The 24,433-nt window shown below is 46.0% G+C and overlaps 1 protein-coding gene across 2 annotated transcripts in view; it reads right to left on the bottom strand.

The window, feature by feature from the left end:
• Positions 1 to 24,433, bottom strand: part of LOC140188939 (uncharacterized) — a 103,828-nt gene that overhangs the window by 74,395 nt on the left and 5,000 nt on the right. For both annotated transcript variants that reach the window (XM_072245593.1, XM_072245594.1), the window contains exons 2-4: positions 15,676 to 15,869; positions 13,604 to 13,800; positions 11,138 to 11,244 (exon numbers count right to left, since the gene is read on the bottom strand). In XM_072245593.1, the coding sequence (XP_072101694.1) occupies positions 11,138 to 11,244; positions 13,604 to 13,800; positions 15,676 to 15,837 (466 nt within the window). In that variant the 5' untranslated portion in view covers positions 15,838 to 15,869. The remainder of the gene's footprint in view (positions 1 to 11,137; positions 11,245 to 13,603; positions 13,801 to 15,675; positions 15,870 to 24,433) is intronic.

Genomic DNA, 24,433 nt, shown 5'->3' with positions numbered 1-24,433 from the left:
TTTCCATCGTTCCACCACTGGCAAAAATGACTTCAACCTCTGAACTTCCAGAATTCCCTTACTAAATCTCTCCTTCTTTAAGGCACATTGATAAAGCTACCTCTGAGAAAAATTAACACCTTTTTTATTTGAGCCATTCTCAAACTAATGTGACAATACTCTTTTGAGATGACGTGAAGAGACTTAACCAAAATAAAGCTGCTATTTTGCTGAAACTAACTGTCATCTAACGATGCATTAGATTAGAAACGTTGATCCTGAGAGAGGGAGCAGAAGTGGAGAGAGTGAGCAATTTCAAGTTCCTGTGTGTTAAAGAAGGCACAACATGAGGAGAATATATTTCATTTGGAGTTTGAGGAGATTTGGAGTGTCACCTAAAACACTCGAAACTTGCTATAGATGTACCGTGACTGGCTGCCTCACCGTCTGGTATGGAAGATGGGGTCGGGGGCTACTGCACAGGATCGAGGGAAGCTGCAGACAGTTGTAAACTCAGTCAGCTCCATCATGGGCACCAGCCTCCAGAGTATCCAGGACACCTTCAAGGAGCGGTGCCTCAGAAAGGCAGCGTCCATCATTAAGGACCCCCACCACCCAGGACACGCCCCCTTCTCATTGCTACCATCAGGAAGGAGGTACAGGAGCCTGAAGGCACACACTCAAAAATTCAGGCACAGCTTCTTCCCCTCTGCCGTCCGATTTCTGAATGGACATTGAACCCATGAACACTACCTCACTACTTTTTTATTTCCGTTTTTGCACTACTTATTTAACTATTCAATATACATATACTTACTGTAATTCAGTTTTTATCTCCCATATTCATTGTACTGCTGCCGTAAGGCTAACGAATTTCATGACATATGCCAGTGATATTAAACCTGATTCTAATTCTGAACCTACCTCTGATCAAAATTAACCCCCTTTGTATTTGGGCCATTGTTAAACTAACGTGATAATGATCTTAGGAGATGGCATGAGGACACTTAATCAAAGATCCCTATTTTGCTGCAACCCAATTACTATTTAATCATGTATTGGATTAGAATTGTCAATTAAGGTTCACTTTATAGAAAAAAAAGTGAACCTTTTTTTTGAAATTCCTTGAAATGATATCCATTGAACAAGTAGGGAAAACAAAAATCACCCTCCACCCAAATGTGGTCAGAACTCCATCTTTTTTATATAAATGCAGAAATGAACTGTAAACATCAAGACAGCAGCAGATTCCATGAGGTGCCATGTGCTTCCTTCCGTGGAATATCTGTACAACACTGCCAGTGAGCGCTAGTTAAGGCTGATTTATACTTCTGCGTAGGCTCTACGCCATTGTGAGCATTTACACTTGTGCATTGGTGTGTCTGCGTCGCTCTGCAATTCACCACCAAAACGCTAGTTGGCGGTGGGGTCTCTATGCCACTGTGCTGAGTTTCTTCGTGTACTTCAAACAACAGCAACTGAAACTGAGCGCATCATGTAGGAGTCGGAGCTAGTAAGTGTTGAACAAGAGTTACTTTCATTGAAATTACTGCAATGCAGAAAAGAGAGAAGACGTGGGAGGAGATGGTGTGTACGACCATTGAATGAATTGAGGCAGAAGGAGGGTGAATTTTCTGTGCTTGTCCGGCCACTGAGAGACATGGACAAGGAAATGAATTTCAAATATTTTCGGATGTTGACAGGTAGATTTGACGATTTGGTTCATCGTCACCAAGCAGACCAATCACAGTTGTTGCAGTCTGCGTCGCAGCGACGCGTAGTTACATTTTTGGGGAGGTGCATGTCAGGCTACGGCGTAGGGTACGCGGCTACGCCGCACCTACAGCGTAGATTCAACGCAGAAGTATAAATTGGCCTTTAGACGATGTGTGGTCGCCTCCCAGCAGCAAATACTCCAGCAAGTACGCGACGGTGGAAGTGGAGATGGGGGTGAAAGGGTTGTGAATCTTCATTACGGAGCTATGGAATAAGCATGCATCACCAAGGACCCTCATCCTCCAGGCCTTGCTCCTACCATCGAGGAGGAGGTACAGGTGGGCCCCACACCACCAGATTCAGGAACGGCCATTACCCCTCAGCTATCAGGCTCCAGAATAACTTCACTCCCCTCAACTCTGAACTGACTCTACAACCTACAGACTCACTTTCAAGGACTCTATAAGTCATGTTCTCGGAGTTTGTTAGTCATTATTACTAATTTTTTTTTGTATTTTCACAGATTGTCCTCTTTTACATGTTGGTTGCTGTCAGTCTTCGCATGTAGTTTTCCACTGATTCCTTGTTCTACTGTGAATGCCCGCAAGAAAATGTATCTCAGTATAGTATTAGAATCAGGTTTAATATCACCAGCTTATGTTGTGAAATTTGTTAACTTTACAGCAGCAGTACAATGTAATACATGATAAATAGAAAAAAAAAGTTACAGTAAGTGTATATCACCATCATCATCAGGTGCTGTGTCCAGTTTGAGCTTTGACTGCCATGGCCCACACACTCCTGTTTCAGGTCAAGTGGATCAATTCATTGGTATTCATTTCCAGTTCTCTGGCTGCTGTCTCCATCATCATTTGTCTTTGTCTTCCTCTTGCTTTCTTCCCTTCAATCTTTCCCATAATTACCGGGCATTCTAACTCCTCTTTCCTAATCACATGTCCAATGAAGTTACGTTGCCTTTTCATGGTCTCATACATTATTTCTCTTTTTGTGTTTGCTCTGTTCATGACATCCTTGTTAGATATTCGTTTCGTCCATGATGTTCTTTGCATCCTCCTCAAAAACCACATCTCTGCTGCTACAATTCATTTCCTCATGTTACTAGATATTGTCCAACATTCTGAGCCATATAACATAACTGGATAAACGTAACATTTCAGTACTCTGAGGCGGGTTGTCATGTCTAGTTTAATATTGGTCAGTATACTCTTCATTCTCGTAAAGGTGTCTTTTGTCATCCCTATTCTTCTTTTGATGTCCATGTCGCACCTGCCATCTGATGTCACCCAGCTTCATAAGTAGCAAAAGTTCTGTACTTGTTTTATGTCTTCCCCATTTATTCTCAGCCTGCAGATAGGATTCTCCTTCTTTTTGGATATCACCATACATTCTGTCTTTTTGCAATTGATAGATAGACCCATTTTTGCACTTTCTTCAACAATTATATCAATTAAGTTTTGTAGTTCTTCCTCCATATTTGCAATTAACACAGTGTCATCTGCATATCTGAAATTATTGATGTTTTCACCAACTTTGATTCCCAAGATGTCTCTTATTTTTTGTAATATTGTTTCACTGTACACATTAAATAAATCAGGGGAGAAAACACACCCGTGCCTAACGCCTCTCTTGATTTTCATAAACTGACTCACCTCTCCATCTATTCTTACAGCGGCAGTTTGTTCCCAGTACAGATTTCTGATTAGGCAGAGGTCTTTCGAATCTAGATCTAGAGTTTTCTGTAATAGTTCAAATAACTTATCGTGCTTCACTTTATCAAATGCTTTTGTGTAGTCGATAAAACAAACAAATCTTTTTGCACTTGACTAGCTCATTCTGATAGTATCCTTAACATCAATATTGCGTTTCTTGTACCTTTGTCGTTCACAAAACCACATTGTTCTTTACCTATTTCAGCTTCTATCTTACTTTTAGCTCTTGTCATCAAAATTCTTAGAAGTATCTTGGTGATATGACTCATTAAACTTATGGTCCTATGTAATTCACATTCTATTGCTCCAGGTTTCTTAGGAAGAGTGATAAATACTGATTTTTTTAATCTCTTCTGGTATTATTCCAGTCTCATAAATGTCATTGATTAAATCAGTAAGTTTTTCAATTCCATAATCGATATGGGTAGAGCTGCGTAACACTAAGGGGCAGAAGACGCTGGTGGGAGTTGTGTACAGGCCACCTAACAGTAGTAGTGAGGTCGGAGATGGTATTAAACAGGAAATTAGAAATGTGTGCAATAAAGGAACAGCAGTTATAATGGGTGACTTCAATCTACATGTAGATCGGGTGAACCAAATTGGTAAAGGTGCTGAGGAAGAGGATTTCTTGGAATGTATGCGGGATGGTTTTTTGAACCAACATGTCGAGGAACCGACTAGAGAGCAGGCTATTCTGGACTGGGTTTTGAGCAATGAGGAAGGGTTAATTAGCGATCTTGTCGTGAGAGGCCCCTTGGGTAAGAGTGACCATAATATGGTGGAATTCTTCATTAAGATGGAGGGTGACATAGTTAATTCAGAAACAAAGGTTCTGAACTTAAAGAGGAGTAACTTTGAAGGTATGAGACGTGAATTAGCTAAGATAGACTGGCAAATGACACTTAAAGGATTGATGGTGGATATGCAATGGCAAGCATTTAAAGGTTGCATGGATGAACTGCAACAAATGTTCATCCCAGTTTGGCAAAATAATAAATCAAGGAAGGTAGTGCACCCGTGGCTGACAAGAGAAATTAGGGATAGTATCAATTCCAAAGAAGAAGCATACAAATTAGCCAGAGAAAGTGGCTCACCTGAGGACTGGGAGAAATTCAGAGTTCAGCAGAGGAGGACAAAGGGCTTAATTAGGAAGGGGAAAAAAGATTATGAGAGAAAACTGGCAGGAAACATAAAAACGGACTGTAAAAGCTTTTATAGATATGTAAAAAGGAAAAGACTGGTAAAGACAAATGTAGGTCCCCTGCAGACATGAACAGGTGAATTGATTATGGGGAGCAAGGACATGGCAGACCAATTGAATAATTACTTTGGTTCTGTCTTCACTAAGGAGGACATAAATAATCTTCCAGAAATAGTAGGGGATGGAGGGTCCAGTGAGATGGAGGAACTGAGCGAAATACATGTTAGTAGGGAAGTGGTGTTAGGTAAATTGAAGGGATTGAAGGCAGATAAATCCCCAGGGCCAGATGGTCTGCATCCCAGGGTGCTTAAGGAAGTAGCCCAAGAAATAGTGGATGCATTAGTGATAATTTTTCAAAACTCGTTAGATTCTGGACTAGTTCCTGAGGATTGGAGGGTGGCTAATGTAACCCCACTTTTTAAAAAAGGAGGGAGAGAGAAACCGGGGAATTATAGACCGGTTAGCCTAACGTCGGTGGTGGGGAAACTGCTGGAGTCAGTTATCAAGGATGTGATAACAGCACATTTGGAAAGCGGTGAAATGATCGGACAAAGTCAGCATGGATTTCTGAAAGGAAAATCATGTCTGACGAATCTCATAGAATTTTTTGAGGATGTAACTAGTAGAGTGGATAGGGGAGAACCAGTGGATGTGGTATATTTGGATTTTCAGAAGGCTTTTGACAAGGTCCCACACAGGAGATTAGTGTGCAAACTTAAAGCACACGGTATTGGGGGTAAAGTATTGGTGTGGGTGGAGAGTTGGTTAGCAGACAGGAAGCAAAGAGTGGGAATAAACGGGACCTTTTCTGAATGGCAGGTGGTGACTAGTGGGGTACCGCAAGGCTCAGTGCTGGGACCCCAGTTGTTTACAATATATATTAATGACTTGGATGAGGGGATTAAATGCAGCATCTCCAAGTTTGCGGATGACACGAAGCTGGGTGGCAGTGTTAGCTGTGAGGAGGATGCTAAGAGGATGCAGGGTGACTTGGATAGGTTGGGTGAGTGGGCAAATTCATGGCAGATGCAATTTAATGTGGATAAATGTGAAGTTATCCACTTTGGTGGCAAAAATAGGAAAACAGATTATTATCTGAATGGTGGCCGATTAGGAAAAGGGGTGGTGCAACGAGACCTGGGTGTCATTATACACCAGTCATTGAAAGTGGGCATGCAGGTACAGCAGGCGGTGAAAAAGGCGAATGGTATGCTGGCATTTATAGCGAGAGGATTTGAGTACAGGAGCAGGGAGGTACTACTGCAGTTGTACAAGGCCTCGGTGAGACCACACCTGGAGTATTGTGTGCAGTTTTGGTCCCCTAATCTGAGGAAAGACATCCTTGCCACAGAGGGAGTACAGAGAAGGTTCACCAGATTGATTCCTGGGATGGCAGGACTTTCATATGAAGAAAGACTGGATGAACTGGGCTTGTACTCGTTGGAATTTAGAAGATTGAGGGGGGATCTGATTGAAACATATAAGATCCTAAAGGGATTGGACAGGCTAGATGCAGGAAGATTGTTCCCGATGTTGGGGAAGTCCAGAACGAGGGGTCACAGTTTGAGGATAGAGGGGAAGCCTTTTAGGACCGAGATTAGGAAAAACTTCTTCACACAGAGAGTGGTGAATCTGTGGAATTCTCTGCCACAGGAAACAGCTGAGGCCAGTTCATTGGCTATATTTAAGAGGGAGTTAGATATGGCCCTTGTGGCTAAAGGGATCGGGGGTATGGAGGGAAGGCTGGGGCGGTGTTCTGAGTTGGATGATCAGCCATGATCATAATAAATGGCGGTGCAGGCTCGAAGGGCCGAATGGCCTACTCCTGCACCTATTTTCTATGTTTCTATGTTTCTATAATCTTCAAGGGCGATAAGTTGTTCTATTACTTATTCATCAGGACCTGCTGCCTTTCCTTTCTTCATCTTATTTATTTATTGCATTACGTGTATATGGGTCTATTAAATAGTTAAGTTAAATAAGCAGTGCAAAATAGCAGAAATAAAGAAGTAGTGAGGTCATGTCCATGGGTTCAATGACCATTTAGGAATCGGACGGCAGAGGGGAAGAAGCTGTTCCTGAATCGCTGAGTGTGTGCCTTCAGGCTTCTGTACCTCCTCCCTGATGGTAGCAATGAGAAGAGGGTATGTCCTGGGTGGTGGGGGTCCTTAATGATGGACGCTGCTTTTAGTGGAACCCGTCATTGAAGATGTCTTGGATACTATGGAGGCTGGTCCCATGATAAAGCTGACTAATTTTACAAGTTTCTGCAACTATACGTACTTTGATCATAAACTTACGTTGAAAGTTTTATGAACACTGGAACCTGAAAACACCCTGCAGACCCAGTGAAGGCAGGATCATGTAAAGCTCCAGTATTTTGGCCAGCATCGGTGGCCTAGCTAGTGCCCGGCTGCTGTAACGAGGCATCGTGTTGTGAAATTTTGCAAGGAAGCAGAACCATTACCCAACAAGTCACAAGGGCGGTTAGTAGAAACTAGAGGAGAGGGGAAAAGCCTGGCTTGAACAGTACAGCAGCTCAGCCTGTCAACAAACAGGGCTTTATCTCCTCACTGATAACAATGGAGCTCCTGACCTCAGTCACGCTGTCAGACGCATTGCACTCCTTTTTGCTTTGAAGTCAAAATCATAATGTATGTTTGGAAAAAGTGCAACTTCTACAGTTAAATTCATATCATTTGGGGCAGAATTGGAACTTATAAATCGTTTTCAAATACCGTTTCTGCATCTCTTAAAAATGAATTGATTCAAAGGGAGGCACTGCTGGCATTAACAGTTATCACCGATCCCGAACTGGTCAGAATCAGGTTTAAAATCACTGGCGTTATGTCGTGAAATTTGACTTTGTGGCAGCAGCACAAAGCAATAAATAATAATAGAGAAAAAACTGTGAATTACGGTTAAGTATGCATATTAAATTAGTTAAATAAGTTGAGCAAAAATAGAAATAAAAAAGGTAAGGAGGTAGTGTTTATGCATTCAATGTCCATTTAGGAATCGGACGGCAGAGGGGAAGAAGCTGTTCCTGAATCGTTGAGTGTGTGCCTTCAGGCTCTCGGCAGTAAGAGTGAGAACAAGGTGTGGCCCGGGTGGCTTGCTTTGCTCTTCGCAAGAACATTCATTCTGGGTGACTGGAGTCACATATTGTACTGAAAAAGGACGGATAGCAATTTGTGAACCTATAGGACTGGGCAACAGCCCAAAAGACAAAAGTGAAAATCAGGTTTATTTAATTCAAACCAACACTGGAATTTCAACTTCTCTCCAAATCATCAGCTCAGGTCTCTCGACTAAAGGCCTAGCATGATCATGTCCCAGCTCGAGAATTCAAATCTTAATCCAGTCTGGATTTTCTCACTGAACAATGGCATCCATAAAGAGGGATATTCAGCCCAACTTGTACATGTCTATCCTACAGAGTAACTCTCCAGCTCCATCCACCCCTTGGCCCTTTCTCCTCTACAAAATAATCTAGGAAGACACGGGCTTGTGAAAAGGAACCATTCTTGAGTACGCACGTTTACCCTGAGAAAATCAAAACCAGTTTTACAGTAACAAGTGATTCTGCAGACGCTGGAAATCCTGAGCAGCATACATAAAATGCCGGAGGAAATGAGCAGGTCAGGCAGCATCTACGGAGGGGAATAAGCAGTCGACGTTTCGGGCTGAGACCCTTCACCAGGACTGGAAAGGAATGGGGAAGATGCCAGAATAAAAAAGGGGATGGGGGGGTGGGGGGAGAGAGGGGAAGGACAAAATGAGTGGTTGTGGCTTGGAGTTCACCGCCACCTCAGAGCCTGGTAGACGACGACAACCAGAACTTCTAAAAAGAATCGATCGACACAATGGAATACAAGTTAAAGAGACAGGTGACAGGTGAGGGGGAAGGGAGGCTGAAGTAAGAAGCTGGGAGGTGATAGGTGGAAGAAGTAAAGGATTAAAGAAGGAGGAATCTGATAGGTGAGGAGAGTAGACCACGGGAGAAAGGGAAAGAGGAGGGGCACCAGAGAGAGGTGAAGGGCAGGTGAGAAGTAAGAAGGGAGCCAGAATGGGTAATGAGAAGAGAGAGAAAAGGGGAAATTACTGGAAGTTAGTGAAGTTGATTTTCAATGATGTTCAGTTTGACACTGATGGGCTTTGGACCAGTAGACATCATCATCATTATGTGCCGTGTCGTATGACATCATCATTATGCGCCGTGTTGTATGACGTGGGCGCTCATGGTCTTTAAGACCATGACTGTTCTTGGCAATTTTTTCTACAGAAGTGGTTTGCCATTGTCTTCTTCTGGGCAGAGTATCTTTACAAGTCGGGTGACCCCAGCCAATTTATGGCAACATCAATGGAAAAAGAGTAAACAGTTGACGCTTCAGGCCAAGGCACTTCTTCAGGACTGGGGCGGCGGGGTGGGAGGAGATAAAGGAGATGCTTGAATTAAAAGGTGGGGGGGGGGAGCAAAAGAGGCTATCTGGTAGCTGATAGTTTTTCTGTCCTCTCCTATCAGATTCCCCTTTCTCCAGCCATTTATCTCTTTCACCAATCAACTTCCCCGCTCTTTACTTCACTCCCTCCGCTTCTCCCAGTTTCACCTTTCACCTGACACCTTGCACTTCTTCCTCCCCTACCCCCCCCACCTTCTTATCTTCCTTTCCTGTCCCGACGAAGGGTCTCGGCCCAAAACGTCGACTGTTTACTCTTCTCCACAGATGCTGCCTGGCCTGCTGAGCTCCCCCAGCATTGCGTATGTTGCACGCATGCGCGCGTGTGTGTGTGTTGTTTCTGATTCAGATCAATTTATCGGCCACATGTACATCAAAACATACAAGTGAAATGCATTTTTGCACGAACAACCAACATCACGCAAGGATGTACAGGGGGACAGGGAGTCCGCAGGTGTCACCACATATTCCAGCACCAACATAGCATTCCCACAATATTCAGCAGAACAACACGAGCCACGAGAACAAAACAACAGCAGCAAAACAAGGCTCCCTCCCTCACACTCATCCATTACCCCAGCGGTCCCCAACCACCAGGCCGTGGACCAGTACCGGGCCATGAGGAAACGATATGAGTCAGCTGCACCTTTCCTCATTCCCTGTCACGCACTTTTGAACTTAAACGTAGGGTTGCCAACTATCCCGTATTTGCCGGGACATCCCGTATATTGGGCTAAATTGGTTTGTCCCGTATTTCCCCCGCTAAGGTAGAGCGTTCCTATGAAACCTTTCGTGCCGAAATGGCGTAAAGCGAAGAAGCAATTACCATTAATTTATATGGGAAAAATTTTTGAGCATTCCCATACCCAAAAAGAACCTAACAAATCATACCAAATAACACATAAAACCAAAAATAAATAACACAAACATATAGTAAAAGCAGAAATGATATGATAAATACACAGCCTATATAAAGTAGAAATAATGTATGTACAGTATAGTTGGGAAGATGAAGGCAAAACCGGATTTGTGGGGGGAAAAAAAAATCGGCACGTACGCGCCTGTGCACATCACATGCACACATCACACATGCGCACACAGGTGCCCGCGCAAGGCTTCATGGTCATGGTAGTCTTTCCTGGGGTAAAGTGTCCCGGGATCTGACTGCTACTTTTGTCCCTTATTTGGGAGTGAGAAAGTTGGCAACCCTAACTGTAAAAGACATGTTGAGGTGAGTTTAACCCCACTTGAACACCCACCCTGCCCCCCCGACCTCCCGGTCGGCCAGTCTGCAAGAATATTGTCAATATTAAACCGGTCTGCGGTGCAAAAAAGGTTGGGGACCCCTGCACTAACTCACACAGACAGGACTCCACCTTCAGGATAGGGTTGCCTCTGGGCCTCTGACCTCCAGCCCTTGACCCCCGGATTTCAGACTAACACTATACTTTAATGCCGTGTCTAAGTAAAAACCGTAAGACACAGGAGGAGAATTAGGCCACTCCACCCGTCGAGTCCGCTGCGCCATTCCATCATGGCTGATCCCAGATCCCGTTCAACCCCATACACCTGCCCTCCCCCATATCCCTTGATGCCCCAGCCCACCAGGAACCTATCAACTTACGCTTTGAATCTACCCACGGACTTGGCCTCCGCCGCAGTCTGTGGCAGAGCATTCTACAGGTTCACTACGCTCTGGCTAAAATAAAAATCCTCTGTTCTAAAAGGCCGCCCCTCAGCCATAGGAAACATCCTCTCCACATCCACCCTATCTAGTCCTTTCAACATTTGGCAGATTTCAATGAGATTCCCCACCCCACCCCCCGCATTCTTCTAAATTCCAGTGAGTAAAGCTGCCAGGCGCTCCTCAAATGTTAACCCCTTGATTCCCGGAATCATCCTCATGAACTTCCCCTGGACTCCCTCCAATGACCAGACGTCCTTCCTGAGATGAGGGGCCCAAAACTGTTGCGTCTCAAACCTACACCATTTAACGTCAGACCTCGAGGTTAAGAGAAAAGTAGGTTTCGGCCTTCAGTGATAAAACTTACCCTCGACGCTGAGCGCGGTACACCCAGGAAAGTTCTTAGTCGGAGTGGGGAGGTGACATTCTGTTCCTGCTGAGGCCCTTTGACTTCGCTCAAGCTCTGCTTCCAGCCTGAAATCATTTCACGGTTTTATGTTGTATTAAAAGGTTCTGCTTTTTTTTTAATTTTTATATTATTTTGGAGAGACCAAGGCAAAATAACAAAAGCCATGGCGTATAGGAGGCACCACCGTTAAGTCTGGAAAATGTGCCGGGTGAAAACAGGAGACTGCTTAAGCCATGCTAGACTCAAGAAGTTGGGAAAGGTCAAGAAAGGTGAAAGGTTTGCTGGAACTTGCAGCCGCAGAATAGAATGGGTACGAGTCCGAGGTAATGAGAAGGTCCCAAAGTGTACAGGACAGGACACTACGGTGCCATCAACCACACAAGCACCAGAGAAGAAATACTGAAGCCCGCAGTGAAAGAGACATCTTTATTTCTCAAATGTGATCAACCACTTTTCAATCTGAGCAATAAACACAAACTCTTACTTCACCTCCCCCCCACCTACCCGGCCTCGCCCATCACCTTCCAGCTTGACCTCCTCCCCCTCCCACACCCACCCTGCTTCACCCGTCACCCCTCCACCCAGCTTCACCCATCACCCACCCTCCTGCACCCGCCTGGCTTCACCCGTCACCCATCACCCACCCTCCCCCACCTGGCTTCACCCGTCACCCACCCTCCCCCACCCGCCCGGCTTCACCCCGTCACCCTCCCCCTCCCCCACCCACCCGGCTTCACCCATCACCCTCCCCCTCCCCCACTTACCCAACTTCACCCGTCACCCACCCGAACTCGCTGCTCACCTTCCAGGTTGACCTCCTCCCCCTCCCACACCCACCCTGCTTCACCTATCACCCCTTCCCCCCCACTAACTGGCTTCACCCGTCACCCCCCCACCCAGCTTCACCCACCACCCACCCTCCCACACCCACCCTGCTTCACCTATCACCCCTTCCCCCCCACTAACAGGCTTTACCCGTCACCCCCCCCCCCACCAGCCCGGCTTCACCCATCACCCTCCCCCTCCCCCACCCGCCCGGCTTCACCCGTCCCCCTCCCCCTCCCGCCCGGCTTCACCCCGTCACCCTCCCCCTCCCCCACCCACCCGGCTTGACCTGTCACCCCCCTCCCCCACCTGCAACTGCTGGGCTTCACCCATCACCCCCCCCCACCCAGCTTCATCTGTCACCTTCCAGCTTGTCCTCCTTCCCCACCCCCACCTTCCCGCCCCCCCCATCCTTTCCAGCCCTGAATAAACATCAACCGGTTATTCCTCTCCGTAGATGCTGCCTGACCTGCTGAGTCCCTCTGGGCATTTTGTATGTGTGTAACTCCACAATAGGTGAGCTCCGAGTAACAAAGTGCAAAGTTAACTTGCCCTCATTCCTCCCCCCGCCCCACCATCACTCCAGCGCTCACGTACCACACAAGCACATACTGTAACAACCACTGAGCACATCGACATGAAACGCTGTCGTGGGAGAGCAGCGTCCATCATCAGAGACCCCCACCACCCAGGCCATGCTCTCTTCTCGCCGCTGATATCAGGTAGAAGGTACAAGAGCCTCAGGGCTCGCACCACCAGGTTCAAGAACAGTTACTACCCTTCAACCACTGGGCTCTTGAATAAAGGGGGAAGGGGGGGAGCAGGGAGCAGGGAGCGGGGAGTGGGGAGGGGACAGGGAAGTGGGGAGTGGGGAGTGGGGAGTGGGGAGAGGGACACCGTGGCATCTCAAAGATACTGGGTTATGGACGGTAGTTTTTGATAAGACTCTAGACCACGGTCTCTTTGGAGGCTTTTCCGATTGCCTGCATGGCGGGTGGTGGGGGCGGGGGGTAGGGTTGATGCTCTGCTACTGCTTGTGCGCAGGGGGGAGCTTTGAAGTACTAATGTTTTACTGTCATTCATTCTTTGGGGTTTTCTTCTGTTTCGTGGATGTCTGTGAAGAGTAAGAATTTCAGGTTGTATCCTGTATACGTTCTCTGATATTAAATAGAACCAATGAGCTACACTCACCATCATTGAAATGTTCCTACAACCAATGATCGCACTTTAAGGACTCCTTACCTCATGTTCTTGTTACTTATTGCTATTTATTTATATTTGCATTTGCACAGCCTGTTGTCTTCTGCACTCTGGTTGATCTTTCACTGATCCTGTTTACAGTTACTATTCTATAGATTTGCTGAGTATGCCCGCAGGAAAATGAATCCCAGGGTGAGGTATATGTACTCTGATAATAAAATATACTTGGAACTTTGAACTTTTGAGAAGTGTAGACAAAATCCATGGAATGGAGGCTGGTTTGCAACATCTGAATATGTCTGCTCCATCACCAGCCCATCAAAGACAGCCTCCGATGGGAGGATAGCTCCAGTAGCACTGCCTCTACTTCAATCACTTCCACACACATCTAGACAATACCTTTTTATTTCTCGCTCCTGCTCATCAATCTGCTTCCTTGCTGCCAGCAGCTGGCCCTGCAGACTGCACACCAGAGCCTCCTTCACCTGAACTTCGTGACAGAATCTCTGCTGTGCCTTCTCCAGATTGGCGCACGCCTCCTTCAAGCTTTGCGTCTCTCTCTTCAATGATGCGTTTTCGTTCTTCTCATCTTCAAGCTGCAAAGAAGACACAGCAGCGGCTATATTTCATTAGGAGATTTGGTTAGTCACCAGAGACACTCAGAAATTTCTACAGATGTACCCTAGAGAGAATTCTAACTGTTCTAAAGGGACATCCTTGCATTCTGAGGCTGTGCCCTCTGGTCCTAGGCTCTCCCACGGTTGGAGACGTTCACTTCATATCTACTCTAACTAGTCCTTCCAGTATTCAGTAGGTTTTAATGAGACTTTGTCCCCTTCATTCTGCTAAAATCCAGTGAGGACAGACCCAGAGCCATCAAACCCTTCTCATACTTTTCATTCGTGGAAAGGAGTTCGTACTTCCTCCCCGTGACCGCACTGATTTCCTCCGGGTGCTCCGGTTTCCTCCCACAAGACGTACCAGTTGGTAGGTTAACTGGTCATTGTAAATTGTACCATGATTAGATTAGGGTTAAATTGGTGGTTGTTGGTCAGCACGGCTTGAGGGCTGGAAGGGCCTATTCTGCACTGTATCTCAATAACTCCATAAATTCCCAGGAACATTCTTGCCCAGTACCCCCTTTCTTAGATATGGGGCCCAGAACTGCTCCCAATACTCCAAAGCAACAGCATTTCTTTCATCAACCTCTGATACCTCCTCCTTCAAATCCTCCTCTTAGAACAAAGTTTCATTCCTCCCTTTTCCTTTTGTCCCCGGTTTTCAATTTTGTCCCGTTGATCGTGTGGATAGCCAGAGGCTTTCTCCCAGGGCAAAAAAAAATGGCTAACACGAGGGGGCATAGTTTTAAGATGCTTGGAAGTAGGTACAGGGGTTACGTTTCTGCACACAGAGAGTGATGGGTGCGTGGAATGCACTGCCGACGATGGTGGTGGAGGCGGATACAATAGGGTCTTTCAAGAGACTCTTAGGTACATGGAGCTTAGAAAAATAGAGGGCTATACGGTAGAGAAATTCTAGGCAGTTTCTAGAGTAGGTTACATGGTCGGCACAACAATGTGGGCTGAATGGCCTGTAGATTTCTATGTTCTATGCTGTGCTTGTGATCCTGAAAGATACTTTGAACATAGAACAATACAGCACAGTACCGGCCCTTCGGCCCACAATACTGTGCGGACCTTTTACCCCACTCTAAGATCAATCTAATCTTTCCCTCCTACTTGTAAGACGTTTCACTGTCACCACACACACCAAAACCCTTTCTCCTCCCTAAAGATGGGAAAGGCCAATCCGGAACATGCCCTCACTCACAAAAGTCCTACAGTATCTGCAGGAGTTTCCCACTCTGCCCCACAAGACTGTGACTTCACAAAGCGGAAAGCAGCAATCTAAGGCCAGCCCGGGGTCGTAGTGCACTCCCACCTTCAACGAAGGTGGGCCCCTTCCAAGGAAAAGGAAGCAGCCGCTCTTGCTTGCATTGAAGTACCTCAAATAATTCAACGCAGGAACAGATTGATTGGACATGGCATCGAAGATTATGGGGAGGAGGCCGGGAAATGGGGTCAAGGAGGAGGAGAAAAAGAAAACAATCAGCCATGGTTGAATGGCTGAGCAAACTCGAGGGGCCAAATAGCCTAATTCTGCTCCTATGTCTTAATGGTCTTATTTTTAAACGTGCAGAGGCTTTTCACCTCAAATATTCTTTCAAAGTTCCAGAATTCAAACAGGTTTTGGGTGAAAAATGTGTTTCCTTGCCGCGTTCTGCATGTTCCAGATCGTTCCTTCCCCTCTTTAGGGAGGAGAAATTGACCCGTTGACTGAGCAGTCAGAACGATGGGTACTGCGATGTCAGAGGAAAAACCCAACCAGCCTTGGCTGGTTACTCGCCTGGCAATTCCCGCTTTCCCCGCCTACGCAACAAGATTCTTCAGGAAGATGAGAGGAAGAGTCACCTTTTTATTTTCTTTTTGAAATGCAACTTCCAAACTGTCCAGCTGAAGCTGTTTCTGTTGTCGTTCCTTCTTTAATTTCTCCAGCTGGCTCTCGTACTCCGCTATTTTCTGCACAGCCCGGCTGGGTAATCCAGATTTCCATTCCTCTAACGCCCAACTCATGACAGCAGGAAGACATCGACAGATAACCGGACCTAAAAGAAACCAAAATCACTGTTTAAAAAAAATAAAATCAGAAACACACTGAGAAAATGGTACGAAATACTGGGTGCATCAGATTCAGGTTAATTTATCACACGTACATCAGCTCATGCAGTGAAACGTGTATTGTACGTTAACAACCAACCAAGGCCCACACACCATCGTAGCACGGCCAATGTGTTTAGCTGAAGAAAAGAAGAGCAAACCCCGTTCCTCCCTCCCGCCCATGCAGTCCTCCAACCCCAGGACAGGCTGTTTTTAGCCCCCAGCCTCCAGCGGACTCATTCTCGCAGACACCGGGACTTCAACTTCCCCAGCGGACTCGCACACTCAGATTTCCAACTGACCTCCGGGCTTCGATCTTCGGCATCAACTCCGGAGGAGGACCCCGAATTCCAAGCTTCGAACTCCAGATTCAGTGATAGTGGAATTCCGAACACTATGGGGCTCGAACAACTGGAAGAGAAGAGCATTTCTGACAGCACCTACTAGGAGGCTACGTACCTTTTCCCTTGCACTTTCATCCCTGCTCTCAAGGTGTAGTTTTCTCACAGGACATATTACAATTGGAGTAACTACTGTACTAGTCGCATGAGCAGCCGGTGCATATCACAAGCCCTGATTATGCGACCACTGACACCAGAAAGACAATCTCTGAAGAGTATTGATAATGGCTGGGAGGGTCATCTGTCTTGTAACGACGCTGGTCCAGAAGAAGGCAATGGCAAGCCACTTGTGTAGAAAAGTTTGCCAAGAACAATTACGGTCATGGAAAGACCATGATCACCCATGTCATAGGGCATGGCATATAATGAACAGACTGTGGTTACTGTTTGCAATTGAGAAGACCATAAGATATAAGAGCAGAAGTAGGCCATTTGGCCCATCGAGTCTGCTCCGCCATTCAATCATGGGCTGACCCAATTCTTCCAGTCATCTCCACTCCCTTGCCTTCTCCCCATACCCTTTGATGCCCTGGCTAATCAAGAACCTGTCTATCTCTGCCTTAAATGCACCCAATGACCTGGCCTCCACAGCCACTTGTGGCATCAAATTCCACAGATTTATCACCCTCTGACTAAAGTAATTTCTCCGCATCTCTGTTCTAAATGAAAGTTCTTCAATCCCGAAGTCATGCCGTCTTGAGTTTGCTTGGCAGATTTGAGCATTTTGCCAGAAGTCTCAACCTCATAGCAGTCTGTGTCAATGAATTTGTTAATTTCGCAAGACATCAGATTCGCAAGTGTTTTGTGAGACAGCTGACTTCTGAATTCTGTCTTAATGTGACGCACTATGCTGAATGTCCTTTCTTCTACATCACAATTAGAATTTGGCAGCACCAAAAGCAGCTTCATCAACTGGCCGAGCTCTTTGAATCTCAGCTGCCCTGTGCTCACAGATTTTACTTTGGACAACTTCCCCCAGAACTCATCAACTGGAAAACTTCTGTAGTTTGGCGCCAGTCCTTCAAGGTTGGTTGAGACATAATCCAGGACTTCCAAGTGGAGCTGTTCTCTTGCATCTGCCTTGATCACATTTGGAAATCTCTCTGCCAAAGTCAAAATCTGCTCTGGATTCACCTCATCTTGGCTCTCTGTATTGACCACTGACAGATTTTTCACAAGATTTGGTCTCTCACTGGGAACTTCTCCAAGATTTTTTGAAAGCACCTGATATAGAATGCTCTGGCATCTTTGAAGGACTGCTTTGTCTTGTAAGGGGGGATCTCTTGTGCTTCCTCGCTTAGCAACTGCCTCCTTTCCAGGTACCCAGTAAAAAGCTCTTCATCTGGGCAGTGGATTTCAGGGTTGCTCACATCTACCTCCTGAATGTTCTGTTTTCTAAATACCTTTGGCTCAATAAATCTGCTTGCTATGTCAGGCAGGAGCTCTTCTACACCCTGATCCAACTTGAAGAGGATAGGTGCCTTGTTTTGAAAAATCTAATTGAATTTGTCAAAATATTGTGTGACATTATGGAGAAAGCATGTGTATATTTTCATTTGGGGGTCTTTCAGCCTCTTCTGAATCTGAGATGACTTCTGATTCTCACTCTTTGACTCAAAGTATGAAATAAAGGCTGGCCACTGGTGGAGCAGATGGTCCAAACCTTTTCCTAATGAAAGCCAGTGTGTAGGACAATGCTTTTGTACTCTTTGCTGGGCAACACTACAAAACTCTTGAAACTGTTTTAGGTCTTCTCTTCGTTTGGAAGTTTTCTCAAAGTAGCAGTAGATGTCAATGAGGTGACATTGAGAACTTCAGGTGACATTGAGAACTCCTTAGCAGCAGTTTTGGCACAAATGTTGACCAGGTGACTTGGACAGCCAGCGCTGTAAATACGAGGGGCCTGTGCTTTCACCCTTGATAAGACAGAGAGTTGTTTTTGCCAATCATCACATTGCAGTTGTCACTGCTAAATCCTACACAATTAGACCATTCAAGACCTTTGTCATGCATGGATGATGCAATGTAGTTGAATAGGTTTTCATCATTGCATGCCTACAAATCCAACTGTTACCTAATCCTGTGTTTCATTAATCCTGTGTTCCTGTGCACATGATATCGTTGTTTTTATCAACCAAAATACTGTATGGCTTTTTTTCTGTCCGGATGAACCTGTACTGATCCTCTGAACATTCAGGTTCCAGTGCCATGTTCACAATTGCTGCTGTCTTGATTGATGAGCAGGCACAGTTTTTTGCTATTTCTGTATTTATTGTATATTATATTATCAACAGACAATAGGTACAGGAGTAGGCCATTCGGCCCTTCGAGCCAGCACCGCCATTCACTGGGATCATGGCTGATCATCCACAATCAGTGCCCTGTTCCTGCCATCTCCCCATATCCCTTCACTCCGCTATCTTTATCATGGAGTCGTTTTTTTTTATTCTATTACAACTTTAATCACGTCTACAGGGAGTTTGGCCTCAGCAGCTAGTTTAAATAATTAGCTATGCTAATGAAAGAATGACACCTGTTAAACTCACCTCAACATGTCTTTTACAGTCATCCAGGCAATAGAAAAGTCACTGTTGCAAACAGTGCAGCGAGCAACACTGTCATTATTTTTGACCCCTATTAGGCAGGGGTACACGCTAGTGTAGTCTGGGATGAAGTGCGTTTTGTATTTTTTTTGAAACACTCCGCCATGGCGGTGCAGGACACGAAACTGAACTGATGGAGAGACACACACAGAGGTCGACTGTAAAGCCCGCCCACAGAGAAAACTGATAGGTCTACTTGGTACAAAGACAGACCAATCAGGATGCTCGCTCTAGCTCCTGCTCTCCCTCTCAATTCCAGGATATTGTATTTAATTTGCGGGCGTCAGGGAGCTGCCATCAACATGCAGGAGACTCCCGGAACTTCCGGGAGAGGTGGGATGTCTGAAATGGTGACCCTGAAACGCTGGCGTATGCATCAAACGACGAGGTGGTGTTGATTCAATCACAAACAAGAGAAAATCTGTAGATGGTAGCGTCCTGCCGAAGGGTCTCGGCCTGAAACGTTGACCGTATTTTTTTTAATCCCTGTAGATGCTGCCTGGCCTGCTGAGTTGCTCCAGCATTTTGTATGTGCTGTTAGGTGGTGCTAGTTGCCCTGCAGCGATCCAGGCAGCTAACTAATTTGCACCAGTCTAAATAAATTCAGGGAAGCTTGCAATTAGCAAAGGTATTTAAACATTCAGAGGTGTCTCCTACTGTAGAAATATAATCCAAAGGAAGCATTGTCAGCCCAAAATATTGAAGTAAGCGATGTCATTGTAACTATTGAAATTGCACTGAATGACCTGCTGGTGCCATTGTCCATCACTAGTAAAGCCCTCCCCACCACCACTGACGCAGGAAAGCAGCTCCATCATCAGGGACCCCCAGCACCCAGGTCATGCTCTCTTCTCGCATCACACACAAGATGCTGGAGGAACTTCAGCAGGCCGGGCACCATCGACAGAGAAGAGCAAACCGTCGACATTTCGGCCCAAAACGCCGACTGTTGACTCATCTGCATCGACGCTGTCCGGCTCACTGAGTTCCTCCAGCATTTTGCGTGTGTTGCTATGGATTTCCAGCGTCCGCAGATTTCCTCCTGTTTGTCATGCTCTCTTCTTGATGGGAGAAGGTCCAGGAGACTCAGGGCCCACACTACCAGATTCAAGGACAGTTATAACATAGAACAGTACAGCACAGTACAGGCCCTTTGGCCCCACAATGTTGAGCTGACCTTTAAACCCTGCCTCCCATATAACCCCCCCCCACCTTAAATTCCTCCATATACCTGTCTAGTAGTCTCTTAAATTTCACTAGTGTATCTGCCTCCACTACTGACTCAGGCAGTGCATTCCATGCAAACAAGCACTCTCTGAGTAAAAAACCTTCCTCTAATATCCCCCTTGAACTTCCCACCCCTTACCTTAAAGCCATGTCCTCTTGTATTGAGCAGTGGTGCCCTGGGAAAGAGGTGCTGGCTGTACACTCTATCTATTCTTCTTAATATCTTGTATACCTCTATCATGTCTCCTCTCATCCTCCTTCCCTCCAAAGAGTAAAGCCCTAGCTCCCTTAATCTCTGATCATAATGCATACTCTCAATACCAGGCAGCATCCTGGTAAATCTCCTCTGTACCCTTTCCAATGCTTCCACATCCTTCCTATAATGAGACGACCAGAACTGGACACAATACTCCAAGTGTGGCCTAACCAGAGTTTAATAGAGCTGCATCTCAACCATCATTATTACCCCTCAACTATCAGGCTCTTGGATAAAAGGGGATGACTTCACTTGCCCCCATCACTGAAATGTTCCCACAACCCATGGACTCACTTTCAAGGACTCTTCATCTCATGTTCTTGACACTATTTATTTAACATTATTATTTCTCCTCGTATTTGCAGAGTTTGTTGTCTTCTGCACACTGGTTGAACTCCCAAGCTGGTGTGGTCTTCCAATGATTCTATGATGGATTTATTGAGTATGCCCAAAGGAAAATGAATCTTAGGGTTGTATGTGGCAAAATATATATACTTTGATAATAAATTTACTTTGAACTTTGACTTTAGGGTATAAAAATGTGATGTACTTTGAGTTTGTGAGCCTCTACAAAGAGTAACTCCTGAATAATGCCTGCTTGTGACAAACAGACTTCCATATCACCAGTCCCGGTGAAGGGTCTCAGCCCAAAAAGTCGACTGTTTACTCTTTCCATAGGTGCTGCCTGGCCTGCTGAGTTCCTCCAGCATTTTGTGTACGCTGCTTGGATTTCCAGCATCTGTGCAGATTTTCTCTTGTTTGTATCATCACCAGCTTCAATGTCTCCGTGGCAATTTCGATCACAGTCACAGCAGTAAAGAGAGCTTTTGGATTGAGTACAGTAATCAAGTACGGAGTACAACAGTTGGGATGCTTTGTTGATGTTGTCTAAGACATTGGTGAGGCCAAACTTGGAGTACTGCGTGCAGTTCTGGTCACCTTCCTACAGGAAAGAGATCAATAAGATTGAAAGAGCGCAGAGAAAGTTTACAAAGATGTTGTAGGGACCTGACGACCTGTGTTGTTGCATGAATGAATTCACAGGAGAAAATTACTAGTAGATACAAAGCTGCTTCTTTATTCGACAACACAAGGTACAGTAGGCATCATAGAGAGATGCTTTCAGTTGAAAGGTCTTGCTGGCCCAATGTGGGGCTTGATATTTTATTTGCTAAACATCAAAGGAAAATTCCATATTTACAAAGTATGGTCAATGCTTCCTTTGAAACCAGGTACAACCTTCACTCCTCCTTACTCGCACGCACAACACAGATATTCAAGTGAATTTTAATCATCGTTATCTGGTCTGGGATTCACAGCTTTTAGAAACCTATTGTTCAGAGCTGCACTTCCAAATTAAATCCACAATACATATTCAGGTGTGAAGACAGGTAAACAAAGTCACTTACTAAATGTAAACGTGCTACACCCAAAATTGTTCTAACATCCTGAATTATGGGTAAAAGTGGAATAGATCAGCATTTTATTCCCTGGAGCATAGGTGGAGAAGGGAAGATTTGATAGAGATGTACAAATTTTACATATATATATATATATATATGTGTGTGTGTGAGAGAGAGAGAGAGAGAGAGAGAGAGAGAGAGAGCGTGCACACGAGGGGGAGAGAAGGGGAGGGGGAGAAGGGGATGGAGAGAGAGGGATGGGGAGGGGGAGGGGGAGGGGGAGGGGGGAGAGAGGTAGGGGGAGAGGTAGGGGGAGAGGTAGGGGGGAGAGGTAGGGGGGAGAGGTAGGGGGGAGAGGTAGGGGGGAGAGGGAGAAAATGCTATTGGGTTTTTTCCTACTGTATTTGAGTGATGATAGAATTAGAGATCCTGAGTCAAGGATGAAAGCTTTAATATTTAAAGGAATCCTGAGAGAGCGTGGTGAGAGTGTGGAAAGAGCTACTGGCAGAAGTGAGTGTGGGAGTGATTGCAACACTTGAGAAAAAAGTTTGGATGAGTACATGGATGGGAAAGGTAGAGCCCAGGTGCCTGTCGATGAGACGAGGCGGAATGACAGTTTGGCATGGACTAGATGGGCTGAAGGGCCTGTTTCTGTGCTGTAGTGCCCTCTGATGAGGCAGGGTTTTCCGCATCCCAGACATACCTATGGTGGTAGGCTAACTCTGCATCATCATCACCATTACGTGCCGTGCCATATGACATGGGCGATCTTGGGTCCTATTCAAGGCCATGATTGTCATTATTTTGGGCAAATTTTTCTATAGAAGTGGTTTGCCATTGCCTTCTTCTGGGCCGGTGTCTTTACAAGATGGGTGACCCCAGCCATTATCAATACTCTTCAGAGATTGTCTGCCTGGAGTCAGTGGTTGCATAACCAGGACTTGTGATATGCCCTGACTGCTCGTATGACCATCCACCACCTGCTCCCACGGCTTCACGTGGCCCTGATTGGGGGGTCTAAGCAGGCGCTGCACCTTGCCCAAGGGTGACCTGCAGGCTAGCGGAGGGAAGGAGCGCCTCACACCTCCTTTGGTAGAGACGTGTCTCCACCCCGACACCCATAAACCCAGTGGGTTAACTGGCCGTCATAAAATACCCACAAACTGCTGGAGGAACTCAGCAGGCCAGGCAGCATCAATGGAAAAGAGTAAACAGTCGATGTTTCGGGCCAGGACTGGAAAGGAAGAGAAGTCGGAGTTCTTTCCAGTCTTGCTAAAGGGTCTCGGCCCAAAACGTCGACAGCTTACTCTCCTCCATTGATGCTGCCTGGCCTGCTGAGTTCCTCCAGTATTTTGTGGGTGTTAGATCTTCAGGAGATTCTCTTGTGATCAAATACCCACAGTGAGCAGACACCTGTGAGGTGTGGGAGTTGAGCTGATGGGAAAATCAATCTGGTAAGGCTGATACCATAGAGGCTCGGTCTGCTGGACTTGACCACCAATTAAATTAAAAATATTTGGAGATTTTCAAGCAACAGATCAGCCTGAATCTAAAATAGTCCCTGGAAAAGAACTGAATTATGGTGCAACAATAAGCAGTAATCTGGTGTTTTATCTTACTGGGGTTTGGGCTATTTCAAGGGTGAAGAGACAATTTCGAATGAGGTTGGAGGTGACATCGGATGCACGTCAACTCTGGCAGGGTTTGCAGGCCATTAATTCCTACAAAGCGAAACCCAATAGCATGAATGGCAGTGATGCTTCACTACCAGATGAACTCAACACCTTCTATGCCCGCTTTGAAAAAGCGAACACGGGCCGGCTGGTGGCGCAATGACATCAACGCTGGACCCCGGAACGGAGGTTCATGGGTTCAAATCCAGCCGAGTCCGCTCCCGAGTACGCTTTCCATCCGTGCTGGGTTGAGTGCCGACATCGCAACTCGACCTCGTAAAATAATTGGAAAAATACTGCGAAAATGTCTGTGTGAGGAGGCATGAAAAAGACATCATCGCGCACACGCACGGAGGCACGCACAGGTGCCTGCGCAAGGCTTCATGGTCATGGTATTCTTTCTCGGGGTAAACACAAATGTCCCGTATTTGACTGCTACTTTTGTCCCGTATTTGGGAGTGAGAAAGTTGGCAACTCTAACTTTAAAAGACATGCTGAGGTGAGTTTAACCCTACTTGAACACCCCCCCACCCCCCCCGTCGGCTGGTCCGCAAAAATAAACCGGTCCGCGGTGCAAAAAAGGTTGGGGACCCCTGGCCTAAATGACTATCGCCTGGTAGCAATCACATCTAGAGTGATGAAATGCTTTGAGAGGTTGGTCATGACTAGACTGAGCTCCTGCCTCAGCAAGGACCTGGACCCATTGCAATTTGCCTATTGCTCAATAGGTCAACGGCAGACGCAATCTCAATGGCTCTTCACATGGCTTTAGACCATCTGGATCACACAAGCACCTACGTCAGGATGCTGTTCATCGACTATAGCTCAGCATTTAATGCCATCGTTCCCACGATCCTGATTGATAAGTTACAGAACCTGGGCCTCTGTATCTCCCTCTGCAATTGGATCCTCGACTTCCTAACTGGATGACCACAACCTGTGCTGATTG

The sequence above is a fragment of the Mobula birostris genome, chromosome 28 (assembly GCF_030028105.1).
Source record: "Mobula birostris isolate sMobBir1 chromosome 28, sMobBir1.hap1, whole genome shotgun sequence".
NCBI lineage: Eukaryota > Metazoa > Chordata > Chondrichthyes > Myliobatiformes > Myliobatidae > Mobula > Mobula birostris.
This window is presented reverse-complemented; position numbering and strand designations above follow the sequence as displayed.